Source organism: Dipodomys merriami, unplaced genomic scaffold (assembly GCF_024711535.1).
Source record: "Dipodomys merriami isolate MVZ:Mamm:240054 unplaced genomic scaffold, mDipMer1.0.p SCAF_27, whole genome shotgun sequence".
In the NCBI taxonomy this organism is placed as follows: domain Eukaryota; kingdom Metazoa; phylum Chordata; class Mammalia; order Rodentia; family Heteromyidae; genus Dipodomys; species Dipodomys merriami.
Window position 1 is genome coordinate 3,696,994 of NW_027204159.1, and position 18,232 is coordinate 3,715,225.

Here is an 18,232-nt window from a genome sequence, read left to right on the forward strand (position 1 = left end):
CTCGAACCTGGGCCTATTCCTTCTGTCCCTTCACAGAGGGCAGCAGACCAACTTGGGAGATCTCCATCTTGTAAGTCTTTTAAATATCAGGCCTGTGTGTGTTTTGTTTTTCTGTTACCTCTTGTTGCTTTGTGGACTGAATGACTAAGGAGACTGAAAGCCACGGGCAATGCCCCATCCAACCCCCTAGACTTAACCCTAAAGACACAGGGTGAAGAGAAAAAAGACTAGAAAGAAACCAAAAAGGAAGAGAAGTTGTATCCATGTTTCTTCCTTGTCCTGAGACCTCTGTTCATGATATTTACTTTTGATTTTCAGCAGAAAACCAACCAGACCAGTCCCCCCAACCCCAGAAAATTTGTGCTTGTTTCCATTGTCCTGACCTCTTCCTCCCCTGACTCTTGCAGGTTATAAATCACTGATGGAGTCCACGGCAGAAGGCCCATTCTGCTCTCTGAAATAAGCATGGCATGGCATTTGCTGACTTTTTTGTGTGTGTTATAACCTTGATTTTATAAATTGCTTATTCCTGTTTGTTTGCTAGATTGGTGCTGGATATTTTAGTTGGTCTGACTACAGGTGCATGTAAAGAAGGGCTTGGGGAGGCTTGGTAAAATTCTTCTAAAATCCTGCTGGTTCTGCTTTTGTAACGAGCTTCTTTGTCAATTATGAAACTGCCACTGACCACCTGCAAGTGGCACCGACAAGATCTTAGCCTCAGGCCTTGGCTCAGGGGGTCTGAGCTTGGGGAGAACTTGTCAGTCTGAGGGGATGGCCACTAGGGACTTATCTCCCTTGCCTCAAGATGATTGGGAATTCTCCTCCACCTTAGGAGGCCCCTGGGTCAATGTTGGCCGGAATGTAAAAGAAAAATTCTCTGGAATTAGTAGAGGGGGTTTGAGTCCCCTGGTAAGTGGTGAGATGTCGCCCCATTCACTAAGACCTGATTTTTTCTTTATAGCCACTTGTTTGTCTTGTTTACTGTAGTGTGTTTGTTTGCTCTATGTTTTCTGAGGTAGGGAAGTTCTGGGTGAGCGTGGCAGGCTCACTCAGCAGACTCTGGATTCAGCTTGCTGAGTGAAAACAGCACAGAGTTCTGGTAGAGATAAAGATAAACTGGGGGTCCATTAGTCCCACTCAGCCTTTGGTTCTTGTCTAGTTCTGTTTTAGAATTGGTACCACTTTTAAATGCGGATCCTTGGTTTTTGTGTTTATTTGTGTTTTTGTTATTTATTTGAACATCTTTGGGGGAATAGAAGTTCCAGCCTCCGGCTGGGCTCGGTCACTGTCACAGACCTGCAAGCCTCAGGCTGCATTTTCTTCTTGTGGAGGCTGCCAGTGGGGAGGGTATAGAAGGCTGTGTGCCTGGTTTGAACTTTTTCAGCTAGTTCTGACAATGTAACAATTCATAAAGTGCTTTTGTCTAAAATTGGGGAAAAAAATTCAGGCCAGTTTAGTTTCAGGTGACTCCCCTCCCCCAGCCCTCCTCCAACAGAAGGGATTCAAAAGACCCATTGGTGAATTGCCTTGCTAAACAAGCAAGCTCTGGGAAAATGAAGCTCAACAAAGGTACCTAGTTTAAAAGAAATACTGTTAAATTTTTGTTTAAAAACTTTAGAAAGTGTACGTACAACTGATTTTGATTTTTGCACGCTTTAGTATCTGTGTGTTTTGTATGTGTTTGTGAACATTGGGTGAGTTTAAATTTAAAATTCAAAAGGTTATGAGGTTTGGACATTAACAAAATTTTTAAAGAATCTTCATAGTGTTTTAAATGACTTTTTAAAGGATTCTTTAACTTGAAAAATAGAAAATCTGGTATTTGAGAATGCATAAGACTGTTTATACTGTAATCAAGTTATCTGGCTTAACAAAAATGCATTGGCTGTTTGGGATTTAGTTACCTTGGAATATTAGAAATTTAAATGTAAAGGTTAGTTTAACACTGTTAAAGACCGTACCTGTTTTGTCTATATAAAACTGTGTATTTCATTCAAGAACCAAGAGAAAAGATAGGGGGGAAAACTTAGAAGCCAACAGAAGACCTATCTTTAGGGGTGAGGGGTGAGCAGGCAGAAGTGCAGTTCAGCTGGTCATGCATAGTGGGACAGGCCCTGGGGGGAGTCCACAGATGGTGGGACGTGCCCTGGGAGAAGTCCACGCATAGTAAGAGAGGGAAAGCTGGCACAAACACAGTTCATCTAACCCTAAAGAGTCAGATTGGGTGCGTGCCCATTCCATAGGAGGAGCCAAGTGGCCCATCTTTGTTCTGTCCCTTTTTCCTGTAGATAGACACTGGAAATATGATAGTTAAAATTAGTGATGTGATGATCTGTAGTATTGCTAAAACTGCCCCTTGGACTTAAAAAGAGAGTTAAAAAGTTTATTTGTATAATGTGACTTGCTTCCAATGATGTTTTACAAGTAGTATATGTTTTTAAAAGTCATAAAGGTGTTAAATCTAGCTTCTTGGTACAGTGATGGTGATTGATTCTTGCATTAAGGAAAAATTGTCATTTGAGTTTAAAAGTTTTAATGTGTAAAAACAAGCAGCCAAGAGACAATGAGTGATACTTGGCCTCAAGATTTTAAGAGATTTTTTAAAAATGCAAATGAAAAACTAAAGTATGAAATATTAAAGGAGATTAATAAGAAATTTAAAAATTAGGAATGGATTTTTGGACATAAAGTTTAAAAGTAAAATTGTTCTTAACATTTGCCTCAAAGTGCACAAAGGAAAAATTAGGATTACCAAAATAATTGCTATTCTAGTTTGCTCTTATAGGTTTTTTAACAGTTTCCAGCAAAGCCCAAAGCAAAGCACAGACGAGTCTTACAAGTTTGTCAGATGTAACTTTGACACTTAATAAGTTTCAGGTAAGAGCATGCTTAAAAGCTACTTCTATGTTGACCACCTTGTTGCTTTTAATTGGAGTAAAGTGGCCTTTTATAAGACTCATTGATCTGCAAACTGGTTCAAAGCCAGCCCTGGCAGAAAAAGGTCCCTGTAAGACTATCACCTCTACTCAGCCAGCAGAGTGCTGAAAGAGCAAGCAGAGCTGCTTTGGGACTCAAAGTGGCAGAGTGCTAGCCTTGAGCTGTAGAGCTGAGGGACAGGGCTCAGGTCCCGAGTTCAAGTCCAGTGACCAGCTAAGGGAAATGCCAATGAGGCATTTATCCCAGTGTAGAGAAGACACTCCTGGGACAAGAGCAATGGAGAAGCATCCAGAGGCAGTAAGCCACTGCTTGGATGGCAGAAATGTCAGATCCTAGCAGTCCGCCTGAATAAAGCCTTGCTTTTGCATTTTGGAATGTCTGACTCTCGGTGGTCTTCTTGGTGGTGGTCCTGCTACGGGGGTACAGCAGTACATAGTTACTTAACTCAGGAATTAAAGAAATTCCATTTGCATTACAGGTTGTGGGGGGGGCAAATAAGAAACATTTTATTATGGAAATTTTCAATCTTATACCAAAACATACATTTATGAATCCTAGATACCATTGCCTAGCTTTAACAATTATCCATCATATGTGTGTGTAAGCTAGTATATATCTTCAACCTATAAAATCTTTAAAAATATCACAATATTATCCACTAAAATTAACTACTCTTTCTTAAAATTAAATGTCCAGAGTTTACATATAGGTGAGTCTCATGGTTTAATATGTTTTGAAAAATCATCTATTAAGATATTGGTCTCCTAGCTGTGGTGGCTCCCATCTGTATCTGAGGATCGCAGTTCAAAGCCAGCCAGGGCAGGAAAGTCTGTGAGACTTTCTTATCTCCAATTAATCACCAGAAAGCCGGAAGTGGCACTGTGGTTCAAGTGGTAGAGTGCTCACCTTGAGCTGAAGAGCTGAGGGACAGTGCCCAGGCCCAGAGTTCAAGCCCCACGACAAAGATATTGGCCTCCTAATGAGGAAAGGAGTGACAGTGCTTATGCTGCACTGCACTCATAAGCTGACATTTGAAATTACAACTCTTTTGTAAAACTACCTAAAAATAAGCAAATTAATAATGATGATAGTGGCTTCCCTTCCACCTTTCTGAGCGTTCAGCATGGAGAGCCCCCCAATGCAAGATGCTGGAGGCTGCGGCTCCCGGAACCAATGTCACGCCTCCCCTGCAGGCTGCGCAGGGAGCCCTTCCGGCGTTGCACGCAGGGCGGTACGCGCAAACGCTATTGGCTGTGCAGGGTTCCCGGAAGCCCTCTCGAGTCTCCCATCCCGCTCCCGGTTTGCCCTGGAGACGGGCTCCGGCGCGTGTTTCCCGCCGAGATCTGGAGCCGAAGCAAGTGGCTGCGCGGCGAGATGGAAGGCGGTACGCCGGGCCGCTCGGCCAGCGCGCTGTTCGCGGGGTTCCGGGCCCTGGGGCTCTTCAGCAACGACGTTCCACACGTGGTGCGGTACAGCGCGCTGAAGCGCCGGTTCTACGTGACGACCTGCGTGGGCACGAGCTTCCACACGTACGATGTGAGTGACGACCGCCTGGGCCGCCTCCCGGGGCCCGCCCCGCGCCGGCCCTCCTCACCGCCTGCACCCGCCGGCGCCCCGGGCCGACCCTCCCTGCCCACCCTCCCCCACACCCCGGGCCGGCCCGCCCTGCCCTCCTCACACCCCCCCCGCCCTCCTCACTCCCCCCCTGCCCTCCTCACTCCCCCCCTCCACCACACCCACACCCTCTTTCCCCGGTGCCCCCCCCCCCGTGCCGTCCCGCCCTCCACCCACCCTGGGTTTCCCTGCCTGCCCCAGTCCTGGGAAGCGCGCCCTGTTCCCAGCCACGTGCTGAGCCCTGACGTAGGCCTGGCACTGGGGCGAGTTTCGGAGTTACTCTGGAAAGGCATTAGTGAAACAATTCCAGTTCTGAGGCAATAAAAATTCTCCGGGAGATATTTATCGGCTCCCCCCCCCCCTCGCTGAGGATGTAAGCCTCATAAAAGTCCCTGCCCCCTACACCCTCTTCCCTTCCTTTCCGTCTCTCTTTTTCCATTCATTAATTCATTTTTTGCCAGAGGAAGACTTGCAAGACGTTTTGTTGTGTAATGCATGTCAGAAATCTGGGCCAGAAATTTAATCCTCATACACGTTGGGAGAACTGGTGAGAGAATGAGATAAGATGATAGTGTAGGGATGATGCGTGTCATGTTTGATGATGATAATCTGGTTTTTCTAAACTCCCCCAGAGCACAGCATCTGGCTTTGGTCACATTGAGTCCCCTTCGTTGTCAGGCACGATGTCACTTGTCACACTGTCACTTGTCATAACGCCCTGCAGCAACTTCTTTGCAAGATCGGTTTCATTTATTTCGAGTACCCTTGTATAAACTAGGAAAGTAAGTTGTAGAAAAATCCAGTCTCTTAACCCCATATTGCTTCTTTTGAGGGATTTTTTTCTCTCCTTTCATCTTAACAATCATTGGAAGACTCCTATTTCTTAAGTCATATCTTAAGGAATATGAGGAGGAAGATATTAGCCAATGTTAACCAAGCACTTTTTTCCCCCCTGGAAAGCATTATGTACAAGTTTTCCTGAATGATTGTAAAAACCAAATTGCTTGTTAACAAAAAAAGTTGGGAGTTGAGGATAGAGTTAGTGCAAAAGTTCAGCTGCTGCCTACAATCAGACATTCTACAGATTCGGTTTTTGTACACAGATACTAAACTCTGTAGAGAGGATGTAGGTTGGTGATAGCAGCTAGCATATATTGAGTATCTTTTTTTCTTTTTCTGTGCTTACACCCTGAGCCTGAGCACTGTTTCTTAGCTTTTTCACTCAAAGCCAGTACTCTGCCTTGAGCCACAGCCCCACTTCTGGCTTTTTGTGGTTAATTGATGATGAGTCTCATTGATTTCCTACTTGGACTGACTTTGAACCACAGTCACCAGGTTTCAGCCTCCTAAGTAGCTAGGATTACAGGCTCCATTCTGTTTTATACAAATTCATAGCCATATAAAATATATACCTATTTAAATCTTTGTTTTACAAATGAGGAAGTTGAAACACATAGAAGCTAAGTAACATTTCCCAGATCACATAGCTGGATTAGTTAGCATTGTATTGAGATAAGCAAATTGTAGAATGTAAGCCAGTCCAGCACACTAGTTTTATTTTAGTTATCTTTTTTTTTTCTTTTTATGTATGGTGGGAAGGCAGGAGTTATGAATACTTTTGCTTTTTTGTTTCTGTGCCAGTACTGGGGCTTGAAATTAGAATCTAGCACTCTCACGGGTTTTCTTGCTCACATTTGGTGCTCTACTATTGAGCCACACCTCCGCCTCTTTTTAATTTTGCTATCGTGATAAAAGTGGGGAAGAAATCAGTACTACATGTCATGAAAAATATATGAAAATCAAATATCCACACATAAAATTTTATTGAAATACACCCGTTTATTTTATATGTCTTCCATTGTAACAGTGACAAAGATAAACAGTTGCAACAGAGACTATATGGCCTGCAAAGCCTAAAATAACTCTGCCCCATTACAGAAACTGTCTGTACCTTTCATTGTCATGCCTGTAAAGTTATTAAAGATAGAAGACTTCTAATAGTGGAAATGAGGATCAGTGAGTATCATTTTTAGGAAGAACAGTATAGCAAATTTATGAATCGAGACTTATCAATCTTCAGGTCTTAGGTTATTGTTTTTGCTAATGAAAATTTACCAGTTTTCTTTTTTTTTTCTTTAACAGGTTCAGAAACTTAGTCTTGTTGCAGTAAGTAAGTGTGGACTTCATTCTAAATTTGTGTATATTTAATGTCTTTAAAATTTGAGGTTGGGAGAGCTGGAGACATAATTCAAGTGATAGAGCCCTGAATTCAAACCCTATTACCACCAAAATGATACATGCTTGCACTTACAGTTAATTTGACATAAGACTTATAGTGGATCCAAAAAATCCAGTTTTTTTTTGTGTGTGTATATATATACATATATTATGCTGTGTCAAAAAACATGGCAAAAAATTGTCCCAAGACTCAGGGCTTCATTTTTTATTTGTTTTTGTAATAGTATTGGTCTTGAACTCAGGTCCTAGCCATTGTCTGTAATTTTTAAGTATCAAAACTGATGTTCTTGTGCTTGAGCCACACCTCTACTTCCAGCTTTTTGTTGACTAAATAGACATAAAAGTCTCACTAGCTCCTGCCCCATCTTTGAGAAGAGATCCTGAGATCTAAGCCTCCTGAATAGCCAGGATTACAGATGTGAGCCACTGCTGCCCAGAGAGGGCTTCACTCTCACTAGGAAAGTGTTCTACTGTTTCTACCACCTCAGCCCTTCTGCTTTTAAAAATTTTTTAGATAGGGTCTTGCTAACTTTGCCCAGGCTAGCTTCAGACTGCAGTCCTACCTCTGCTCCTGACTGACTAGGATTATAGGCATGTATCACCATGCCCAACTTTTTTTTTTTTAAGGATTATGTTAGGTTTATAGATCCTAGAAATTTATAACATTGGAGTCAAATTTTTATATTGTGATTCTCACCTTTTGTTGTTTAAATAAATATTTTATAATAGCCATGAAAATTTAATACTTAAGGTTTCTATTTGTCTCAAGATCTTAAAAAAATCCTTGTTTTATATTTTCTCTCAGGTAACTCTGTTCCACAAGATATCTGCTGTATGGCAGCTGATGGAAAGCTAGTCTTTGCTGCATATGGGAATGTTTTCTCTGCATTTGCTCGTAACAAAGAGGTTCGTATCACTAATGTGATCATAATAATTTTATATATGTATTTATAATTTAATTATATATTTATAATTATATGTATAATTATATATATATTTATATATTTATAATGTAATAATTTTCTAAAGAAAGAAAATTGATTTCACCTCTGTATATACAAATGCATATATTTATATACACACATAAACCATATGTGGTTCTGATGAAGAGACCATGAAGGAACTGTATATGCACAAGTATGATCAGGGTTAGGGGAACTGAGTAGAAAAAAGGAGGCCAAGAAGCTACCAACTGTGAGAAACAGATCTTCCCTGGGAGGAAAGAACTAAAGAAATAGTGAGTGTTATTAGAACTGATAGGAAGTAAGCCATTGAGAAGGGGATATAGTTTGGACAGACTGACGACTGTAAGGAAGTATGTCTTTATGTCCAAGCAAAAAGGTATTGGGAAGAAGTATCCTATGTGTATTCCCTTCCCCCTTTCAGGTGGAAGCCAGCTGATGATAGAATTTGAAACCTTCTAGAGCATACCATTTCTCTACAGTGTAGGAAGTTCACTGGTTGAATGGCATAAGGGATCTAGATGTGTGTGCATGCTTCTTAGCCTCGAGGGGAGTTTGAGCCCTGGAGTTCCTTTTGCATGCTTTTATTCTACTCTTGAACTGACTGAAGGAGTGGATTAACAGGGGTGGTTTCTTGCTATTTGTTCATTTAATCTCACTCAAAAGTTCACAGTTGTTAACATGAGCATTTTCATAATTAGCAAGCTTTTGGGATAATATGAATCCTGTTATGTGAAGAATACTAATGAAATTCTTTTACATTTTGACATTGTAGATAGTACATACCTTTAAGGGTCATAAGGCAGAAATCCAACTTTTGCAGCCCTTTGGTGACCACATTATTTCTGTTGATACGGACAGTGTTCTTATTATTTGGCACATATATTCAGAAGGTAAGAATAGCCATTTTATTTGCATTATCTTGGCATAATTAATATATGGTTAAAATGAACAATTACCCATTCTGTGCTAGAAGTTTCACATTTAAGTAATCAAAGAAATTAAGAATTTAGCATATATAAGGAAAAGTTCTAAATAAGAAGCAGATTCGCAAGTTTAATTTTTTTGTTAACTACATAAGACTTCTTTAATGTGTTTATCACAGCTAATACATTTCCATTATAGGTTTCCTAACAGTAAGGACTCATTACATTGTTTTTTCTTGGAATGCATTTTGATATATTTCACATCAGGGTAGGATAGAAGAAATAGAAAACTTGTAATCTGAAGAAAAGTAGCATCGTTTTGGAAGGATAGGAGTCTTTTACTTATGCTGTTGTACAATAGTGCTGAGGGTCATCTAGAAACTAGAGTCTAAGGTTGGGAATATAATACCAGATTATACTCAGCTTTCCTTGATAAATGACAGGAAGTCCTTAATGAATTAAATCTCTTGTTTGCTGACGTGTTTACATTTTTAAATCTGTTTACATTTCTAGCTCATAGTATCTCATTTCTCTGCTGATCAGTCTGGTATGTCTAGTTTTAGTAAATATTCTAGAGATTGCCTTTCTAGGCATTTCTTCTCTATCCTGGTTCAAAATAGTACCCATATTCTTTGTTTTGTCTTTGTTCAAGTAGGAGAACAGTATTTTAAGCATTTTCCCTATGAAGGTGATACATAGCTTGTAGGAGCAGTGTATTGAACCACTGCTATAAAGACCATAAGGTCTTTTTAGTAATTTAAGGAAAACTACTGGTCACAAATAAAGAGCAAGAATCCCTTAGCATACAAAAAGTAAAGTTTGTACATTTTTTAGCTGTATCTGTGCTTACCCACTGTGTCTTGATACCAAGTATTGGTGAATTTAGTGGAAAAAAATTTAATCCTGTTCAAATAAAAGTAAAAAAAAAAATTGAGCATAGGAATTTTAAGTAAAACAAAGTTACAAAGAATTTTGTGCTCTTGCAGCCCACTTTCTATGTATTCTACAAATCACAGGTTTATGAATTTCTTTCCTCTCCTTTATTGGAAATCCTTGTTGTAATGTGTGAGAAGCAGTGTTCTTGGTTTTCATATCTTCTTAGTGGCTCACAGTACTTTCCAAATGTTTTGTTCTTCATGTGGAGTGTTCACTCTCTTGACCAAATTTTAAAATACTAATATTGGTCCCTAGGATCATTTTTAATCTTTTTCTAACAATTAATTTGGCAGCAAAATTTGAATTAGTATTTATATTAGAACTATTAGATCATTTTTGACTGTCCAAATGACCTTTACAAGTTAACCATTACACTCACTTTATATTATACAGGATATTTGTAGGTTAGTATATGTCTTTTATTTATATTTGAATGTAAATCTTTGATGTGATAAACTTACTTTTAAGTGATAAATATGAGTATATGAAACATGCTTAAGCTATTTGATAGAAAATAATTTTTATGATTTTTTACTTTTGTAGAAGAATACCTGCAACTTACCTTTGATAAATCAGTTTTTAAAATTTCTACAATTTTGCATCCAAGTACCTACCTGAATAAACTACTTTTGGGCAGTGAACAAGGAAGCCTGCAATTATGGAATGTAAAGTCTAAGTGAGTACTTCATTTAAAAAATAACATAGCATAGGTAGCTCTGACCTTAACCTTATACTACTACCTACTAAAGCAGTTTAAGTCTCATTTCTCTTCGCTCTTACATGTTTACTTGGAGGGCTGTCCATAAAGATGACTGCTTTTGAAGTTGCTACATAGGTTATCACGTATGTGAAAGCTGGCATGCTGACCTGGTACATGATAGGCAGCTCCAGTGCCCTAGTTATTACAAAGAAAACATAGCTATAGAAAAGGCACCAATAAAGTAATACTAAGAGATTATGATTAGACAGCTTCTAGTTTTTGTTAAATCAAAAAGGAAAGAGGTAAAGTAAATCACTGTTGATTTGTACTAGCATTTACAATGGTCTTCAAGAAAAGAAAATTTTAATTGCAACCAACATGATGAATATCTACTATAATATTGCTGAAATAGTTGGAAGGGTACATAAATGATTTTGAATTCCTCTATCACTATTTGCACTTGAAGAGAGAAGTTGGGCAACTCAAGCTTCTTTGGATAGTATTTTTTTTTTAAAGCAAACAACAACCAACCTTTGTAAAGCCTCATAAGGATTTCATGTTTATCCTAGTGTGGAGTTTTGACTTAGTAGTTTAGTTGAATTAAACAGGCACCTTTGGCTATGTACTTGTTAGGCTCAATCAGAACACTATCTTTGCCCTTAAGGTTCTTTTGTTGTTTTTATTTGTTTGTTTTAGTTAGCACTTGGATTTGGATCCCTGGGCCTCAAGCTTACTAGACTAGGGAGGGAAGGGAAGGGATAGAAGGGGAAAAACAGAAGGAGGAGGTAAAATGTTCCATAGGAAATATACTCATTACCCTAGTCATGTAACTGTAACCCCTCTGTACAGTATTTTAACAAGAATATATATTAAATGTATGAGTCAGCTAGGCACAAGTAGTTCACACCTTTACTCCTATACAGAAGGCTGATATCTGAAGATCCTAGTGCAAAGCCAGCCCTGGAAAGCAGTGCCTTCAGATCTGTGATTTACTGTTTACTTTTTAAAATAGGGTCATACTTCCTACTATGGCAATCCCTGAGCCTCAACTACCTTTTCTAGCTTCTCATTGTTGCTAGGATCACTGACACATGAGTCCTATATTTCCTCCATGGAAATAGTCATGGACTTTTCTACACTTCTGTCCAAGAACTGCTACCCTCCAATAGTTTGACACTGACACATCTCTGTCAGTTATAGTTGAGAAGGGATCTTTCCAACCTTTGTTTTTGAATTGGCTTAGAACCATGATCCTCCCACAATGCTTCCCAAAAGCCAGGATTACTTGGCATGAGCCACTCTTGCCCAGCTCTTTGGTTCTTTATTTAATATTTATGTTCTTTGCTATGCTGTCTGTATCCATTAAAAATTTGTTGAGTAGTCTATGGCCATTTGCACAATTTAATATGATTTAATACTTACAGATGGTTATTGTAATGATTTTATATCTCTACTCTGGACTTATTCATTGTTTCATTCTGAAACTGAAAGCAACATCATTGTCATAAATTTGTTCATGTGATTTGCACATACTTCTTGTTAAAATATGATGTCTCTAGAAATTTATTGCTGTGAAAATTGAAATTTACCTGTATTCTAAGATTTTGTTGTTGTAATATAAATGAAATGGCTTTTATTCATATATTTTTTTATTTTACTTGAACATTTTATTTTTTAAAGAGGCATGACATAGCACTTAGTAGTCTAGAATCTATCGGATCTAATACTGAACTCTGACCTTAGCTTACGTCAGTTTCCTTAGTCTCTTTCTGGGAATGGTGATAGTGTTCACTGCTATTTGAATAATGTGATTATTTTGAATATTAAATAAATGTGTTCTTATAGTGATGAGTGTTGAAGCACTTGTTATTTCACTTTTTAACATACAGTTAATTTTGTTTTCCTCCTAAAATAATACCTATCAAATTTTTCTTCTTGTAGTAAGCTTCTATATACATTTCCAGGATGGAAAGTTGGAGTGACAGCTCTTCAGCAGGTTAGTATTTTTCTGTTAAAGATCAAGCATGGTTAGGAGTAGAATCTCTTAGTTTCAGGGATCAACCCCATTTTTAGACCTAAGGGAAAAAATAGTATTTAGCTTAATTTATCTTTATAACTGTTATCCCAAGAAAATATGTTTTAGGAGTATAATCAATGATAATGATTTTACCTGTAAATTTGCTGAGAAATAAACTTAGGTTTGCTGTGGAACCTTGATTGCTAACCATGTTTTAAGCATGCAGAAGAGAAACTGTGGGTCACCAAGGGGGATTGTGGGTCAAATGGAGAAATTTGTTAAGATACTGAGATTTGCAGTTTGAAATAATATATGTCACAATCCTAGTATTTATTCAGTGGTAGACTCAGAAATATCTAATGACTTTTTGTTTTTATGAGTCAGCCACATGTGTTCAGATTGAATGTATGTCTGCAAATAATCTGCTGTGTCTATTGGTGTCATATATAACTAAATATCCCTTACTGTAACTGCCCAGTTCATATTTCCTCATCCCCTCTCACTACAGCACTTAGTATCTATTTAATCTCTATTTGTTTTAGTATTTTTACCTTCTATAAACTTGATGGCCTATTAATGAAAGATTTAGCTTGATTTCATTTGAGCATTTCTCTGTCTAAAATAGAGAAACTTAAATGAAGCCTATATGTTAGCCCATTGTAACTATAGTGTTAGTGTTGGAACTTTTGGTCATATTTTTCTTTTCTTTTTTTTTTTTTTGGGGGTCCAGTCGTGGGGCCTGAACTCTGGGCCTGGGAGCTGTCCCTCAGCTCTTCAGCTCAAGGCTAGTGCTCTACCACTTGAGCCACAGCGCCACTTCCGGCTTTTTTCTTTTTGCTTATGTGGTGCTGAGGAATCGAACCCAGGGCCTCAGGCATGCAAGGCAAGCGCTCTACCACTGAGCCACCTTCCCAGCCCATTGGTCATATTTTTCTTGGTGAATAATTTTCCACCTTTTTTGTAGCAATACTCTCAGCTTACCCTGCCATGCTTATATCAAGCCTTTCTGTTTTCCAGGAGTTGTCTTTTTTCTATTTCTCTGGTCAGTGATCTACAGTGGTTTCACACATAAGCTTGTCTATGTGGCTATTTTCATAGCAAGTCAGCTTTGGTTTTGGGTTTTGGGAGATGGTGATAAGAATTGAAGCTGGGATGTAATTTTAAAGTCATTCTTAAATATTCCCACATTAAACAGTAGTTAAAGTGTCCTAGGATAATCATTGCAAGGAGTTTTGCCACATTGCACTATTGATTTTTATAGCTTATTTAGGAAAATAAAAGGTTGGGTAATTTAATTTTCAGGCACCAGCTGTGGATGTTGTTGCTGTTGGACTTATGTCTGGTCAGGTAATCATTCACAACATTAAGTTTGATGAAACATTAATGAAGTTTTGTCAAGACTGGGGACCCATTACTTCAATTTCTTTTCGCACAGGTAACTTTTCACTTATTCACTCATGAGTTAAAATTTAAATATTTTACTTTTTTAAAGATTGTTTTCTTGTTAATTTAATAGAAATTAATGAAATACTAAAGTAGAATGAGGCAAAGAAATAGGGGGAAAAGTATTGTATAATTGCTTAACTGTTAGAGGGGTGTGCTTTTTTTAAAATATATTTTATTTTAATAACAGATGGTCATCCAGTAATGGCAGCTGGAAGCCCATGTGGCCATATTGGACTCTGGGATCTGGAAGACAAAAAATTAATCAATCAAATGAGAAATGCACACTCTACAGCAATTGCGGGACTAACGTTTCTTCATAGAGAGCCACTTCTTGTTACAAATGGTGCTGACAATGCTCTCAGGGTATGACACTTATTATTGTTGTTTGGCAGTGGTGAGCTTTGGGCTCTGGGCCTCTTAAGCCCTGCTAAACATGCATTCTTCCTAATAGGGTCTTGCACTTTTACCTAAGGATGGACTTGCATCATGTCTTCCTACCTTTACCTCCTGAGTAGCTTGTATGTGTCCCACTATACCCAGCTTGTTTTTTGAGATAAGGTCTGTCACATTTTTGTTTAGACTGGCCTTGTACAATATGTCTACCTCCTTACAAGTTGGTATTACAGATATGTACCACTGTGTCTGTGAGTGAATCATTATTATCTTCTGGTTCATCTGACTTACCCTTTGTGTTTTTCTAAGTGTACTTTAATGTACCAGCTTAGAAGACAAAATATGGGAAGAGACTGGTCTCATGAAACAAAAAACAGCTAATGACATGATTGAAGTGAAGTGACAGAGTTATATTTCTCCCTTATTCACTGCTCATCAGAGTCCTGACAAGTACTACCCAATGCCATTGATTTACTTAGAAAGTGACTTGCAAAGCAGAAACAGCACACAGAGCAAGAACTTTAAACCATTTTATTTCTTGACAGATATGGATATTTGATGGTCCTTCAGGTGAAGGACGGTTACTGAGAGTCAGAATGGGACATAGTGCTCCTCTTACCAGTATTAGATATTATGGACAAAATGGACAACACATTCTCAGTGCAAGTGAGTTTCTGCTTTCTGTCATTATTTCACGTAGTATTAAAAGTTGAAACCTTAATACTCGCTAAGCTTGAAGCATTTCTAGATTGAAATACATCTTTAAACGTGTCTGTGGGCTGGGAGGGTGGCCTAGCTGTGGAGCGCTTGCCTTGCATGCATGAGGCCCTGGGTTCGATTCCTTAGCACCACATAAGCAAAAAGAAAAAAAGCCAGAAGTGGCACTGTGGCTCAAGTGGTAGAATGCTAGCCTTGAGCTAAAGAACTGAGGGACAGCGCCCAGGCCCAGAGTTCAGGCCCCACCCACCCTCCCCCCCCCCAAAAAAAAAGTGTCTATAATTGTAACAAGCTTTTCAAAGAATACCATTTTGTAAAATCTGATTAACATGACCCATTGTTTTGATAAAGCTTGATTAGGAATTGTCTATATCAATAGGTCAGGATGGAACGCTTCAGTCATTTTCCACAGTACATGAAAAATTCAACAAGAGCTTGGGACATGGTAAGTTATTTATGTTCTCACTCTGCTTTTTCTGCTTATAGCTGTAGCATTTGAACTGTATCTCCAGTTCTGGCTTTTTGCCAGTTAATTAGAGATGAGTCTTGAGAATTTGTCTACTCAGACTGGTTTGAACCAAGGTCCACAGGTCTCAGCCTCCTGAGGATTCTAGGTATGAGCCACCACCACCCAACTCATTTGGCATTATTAACATAGAAAATCAGCTGCCAGCCAAATAAGAAACATTTCAGGATTCTATCCAGGACCAGGAGGAATTGTTATCAATGCAACCTCTTTTTTTTTTTTTTAACTATATAGAGTAGGTACTATTAAATGCTAGAATCAGAGTTTCTGTAATAATGATAAGGTTATTTAAAATGCAGATATATTGAGTAATACAAATATATTGCTGCTGTTCGGTAAATGGCAGAATTTTTAATGTGGAAGCAAACTTAGCAAAAGAATGAAAGTAAGCCAATGTCTCATCTTGTTTTGCTTATTTTCTTCTCTTCCTGTGGTTTCCAAGCTTTTAGTAGTTGTGTTAAACAAAAATGTTTTAAAATTTTATTAGTAATTACTCATCTTCTTAAGCAAATATTCTAGCTATTTTTACAATTACATGCTTCAAGATGAATTTTAACATCATTGTTACTAGTATTAAACTAATTTCTTTTGGAACTAGAAAGATGTAATACCCTTTTTTCTTTTTTTGTATTGTTCGTGGGGCTTGAATTCAGGGCCTAGCCATTGTCCCTGAGCTTTTTCACTTAGAGCTAGTGGTCTGCTACTTTGAGCCATACTTCCAGTTTTCTGGTAATTAATTGGGGATAAGATTCTCATGGACTTCCTTGCCCAGACTGGCTTCGAACTATAATCCTCAGAATTCAAGCTCCTTAGTGGCATGAGCCACCAATGCCCAGCTTAGATTTAATATCTTTAAGACTCTTGTCTAGGATTGTGTTCTGTCCTCACATTGTCTTTTATGTTTTTGTTTCTTTTTCCTTATGGAAATACTAGAGTCTTAACTCAGGGCTTCCTTTTTTTTTTTTTAATTGTAAAAATACTGTACAGAGGGGTTACAGTTACATGAGCAAGGTAATAAGTACATTGTTGCCTCCTCTGTTTTTCTCCTACCATCCCTTCCCTCCCACCTCCACAACGTACCCTCTGTAACCCCCTTCCCCTCAACCCCTCCCCACCACTGAAGTTGTAAAGTTCGTTTTCAACATAGTGTCTTGTACATCTCATTGTTAGAATGGGTCAACCTGTATCCCTATTTAAGCATTTTGTTTTTTCCCTTCCCCTCCCTGAATTAGAGAAGTATATATACAAGATACAGGATACTAACATCAAATACAGTGAAAACAGGTTATACAGTAGGGGAGGAACATACAAAGAAACAAAAAAAAAAAATCACATATGGTACATTATAAATATGTTAGAAACAATATCAAGAAACAAAAAAAAATATTTGTGTCCCGATCTTGGGGTTCATTTCACTTAACATCATCTTATATGGTCATATGTACATAGCTTTCGACCTTTTCTACTTGTCTTATACATGTACTAGTTACTGCAAATAAGGGAAACCATGGGACCTCTGTTTCTTAACATCATCTTATATGGTCATATGTACATAGCTTTTGACCTTTTCTACTTGTCCTATACATGTACTAGTTATTGCAAATAAGGGAAACCATGGGACCTCTGTTTCTTGGGGCCTGGCTTACTTCACTTAATATAATTTTTTCCGAGTCTTTCCATTTCCTAACAAATGGGCAATGTCATTCTTTCTGATGGAGGCATAAAATTCTGCTATCTATCTATCTATCTATCTATCTATCTATCTATCTATCTATCTTCTTGATCCATTCATCTACTTAGAGGCATCTGGGTTGGTTCCATATCTTAGCTATGGTAAATAATGCTGAAATGAACATAGTTGTGCTGGTAGCCTTATGGCCTTGTTTGTGATCATTTGGGTAAATGCCCAAAACTGGGATTGCTAGGTCATAGGGAAGCTCTATGTGGAGTCTTTTGAGGAACCTCCATAGTGCTTTCCAAAGTGGTTAAACAAGATTACACACCCACCAACAATGCAGTAGGGTTCCCTTCTGGCTACATCCCTTCCAGCATCTGTTGTTATTAGAGGTCTTGATTATAGCCATTCTAACTGGGGTGAGATGGAATCTCAATGTTGTTTGGATTTGCATTTCTTTTATGGCCAGAGAAGTTGAGCATTTCTTCATGTGTCTATTAACCATTCTTATTTCCTCTTCAGAGAAGTCTCTGTCTTAAGTCTTTAGCCCACTTATTAATCAGGCAGTTGTTTCTTTGAAGATTTGTTGTTGGGGAATTTATTTTTTTGAGTTCCAAGAATAATTTAGATATGAGACCCTTGTCCGTTGTATGGCTAGTGAAGATCTTCTCCCAATCTGTGGGCTTTCTATTAATCTTGCTAGCTATGTCCTTTGACATGCAGAAGCTCTGCAGTTTCATGAAATCCTATTTGTCCAACCTTTCTTTGATTTGTTGTGTTTCTGTGTCTTATTAAGAAATTTTTGAAAAACCAGTTGTTTAAGGATACAGGTGGACCTGTTGCAACAATGAGAAGTACAAGTTGTCACGTCCAAAACGAGCTTTACAACGTCAGTGCGGGGGGGGGGGGGGGGGGGGGAAGGATTGGGGGGAGGGGGGAGGGGGAGGCTGGGAAGGGATGTGAAGGGTAAACAAAGGAGGAGGCTGCAATGCTTGGTAAGAAATGTACGCATTATCCTGCCCATGTAATTGTAACTCCTCTGTACAGTATGTTCACAAATAAAATTAAATTAAGAAATTTTTGGCCTGTGCCAAGGAGACCTAGGGTTTCTCCTATTCCTTCCTGTAATGTTTTCAGGGTGTCTG

General features: G+C 38.6%; 1 protein-coding gene across 1 annotated transcript in view; it reads left to right on the plus strand.

The window, feature by feature from the left end:
* Positions 1-4,218: 4,218 nt before the first annotated feature.
* Positions 4,219-18,232, plus strand: part of Wdr36 (WD repeat domain 36) — a 37,749-nt gene continuing 23,735 nt past the window's right edge. The window contains exons 1-10 of the mRNA XM_070036032.1: positions 4,219-4,473; positions 6,694-6,721; positions 7,595-7,695; positions 8,527-8,644; positions 10,157-10,289; positions 12,255-12,309; positions 13,633-13,765; positions 13,964-14,139; positions 14,715-14,835; positions 15,266-15,331. Of these exons, the coding sequence (XP_069892133.1) occupies positions 4,312-4,473; positions 6,694-6,721; positions 7,595-7,695; positions 8,527-8,644; positions 10,157-10,289; positions 12,255-12,309; positions 13,633-13,765; positions 13,964-14,139; positions 14,715-14,835; positions 15,266-15,331 (1,093 nt within the window). The 5' untranslated portion in view covers positions 4,219-4,311. The remainder of the gene's footprint in view (positions 4,474-6,693; positions 6,722-7,594; positions 7,696-8,526; positions 8,645-10,156; positions 10,290-12,254; positions 12,310-13,632; positions 13,766-13,963; positions 14,140-14,714; positions 14,836-15,265; positions 15,332-18,232) is intronic.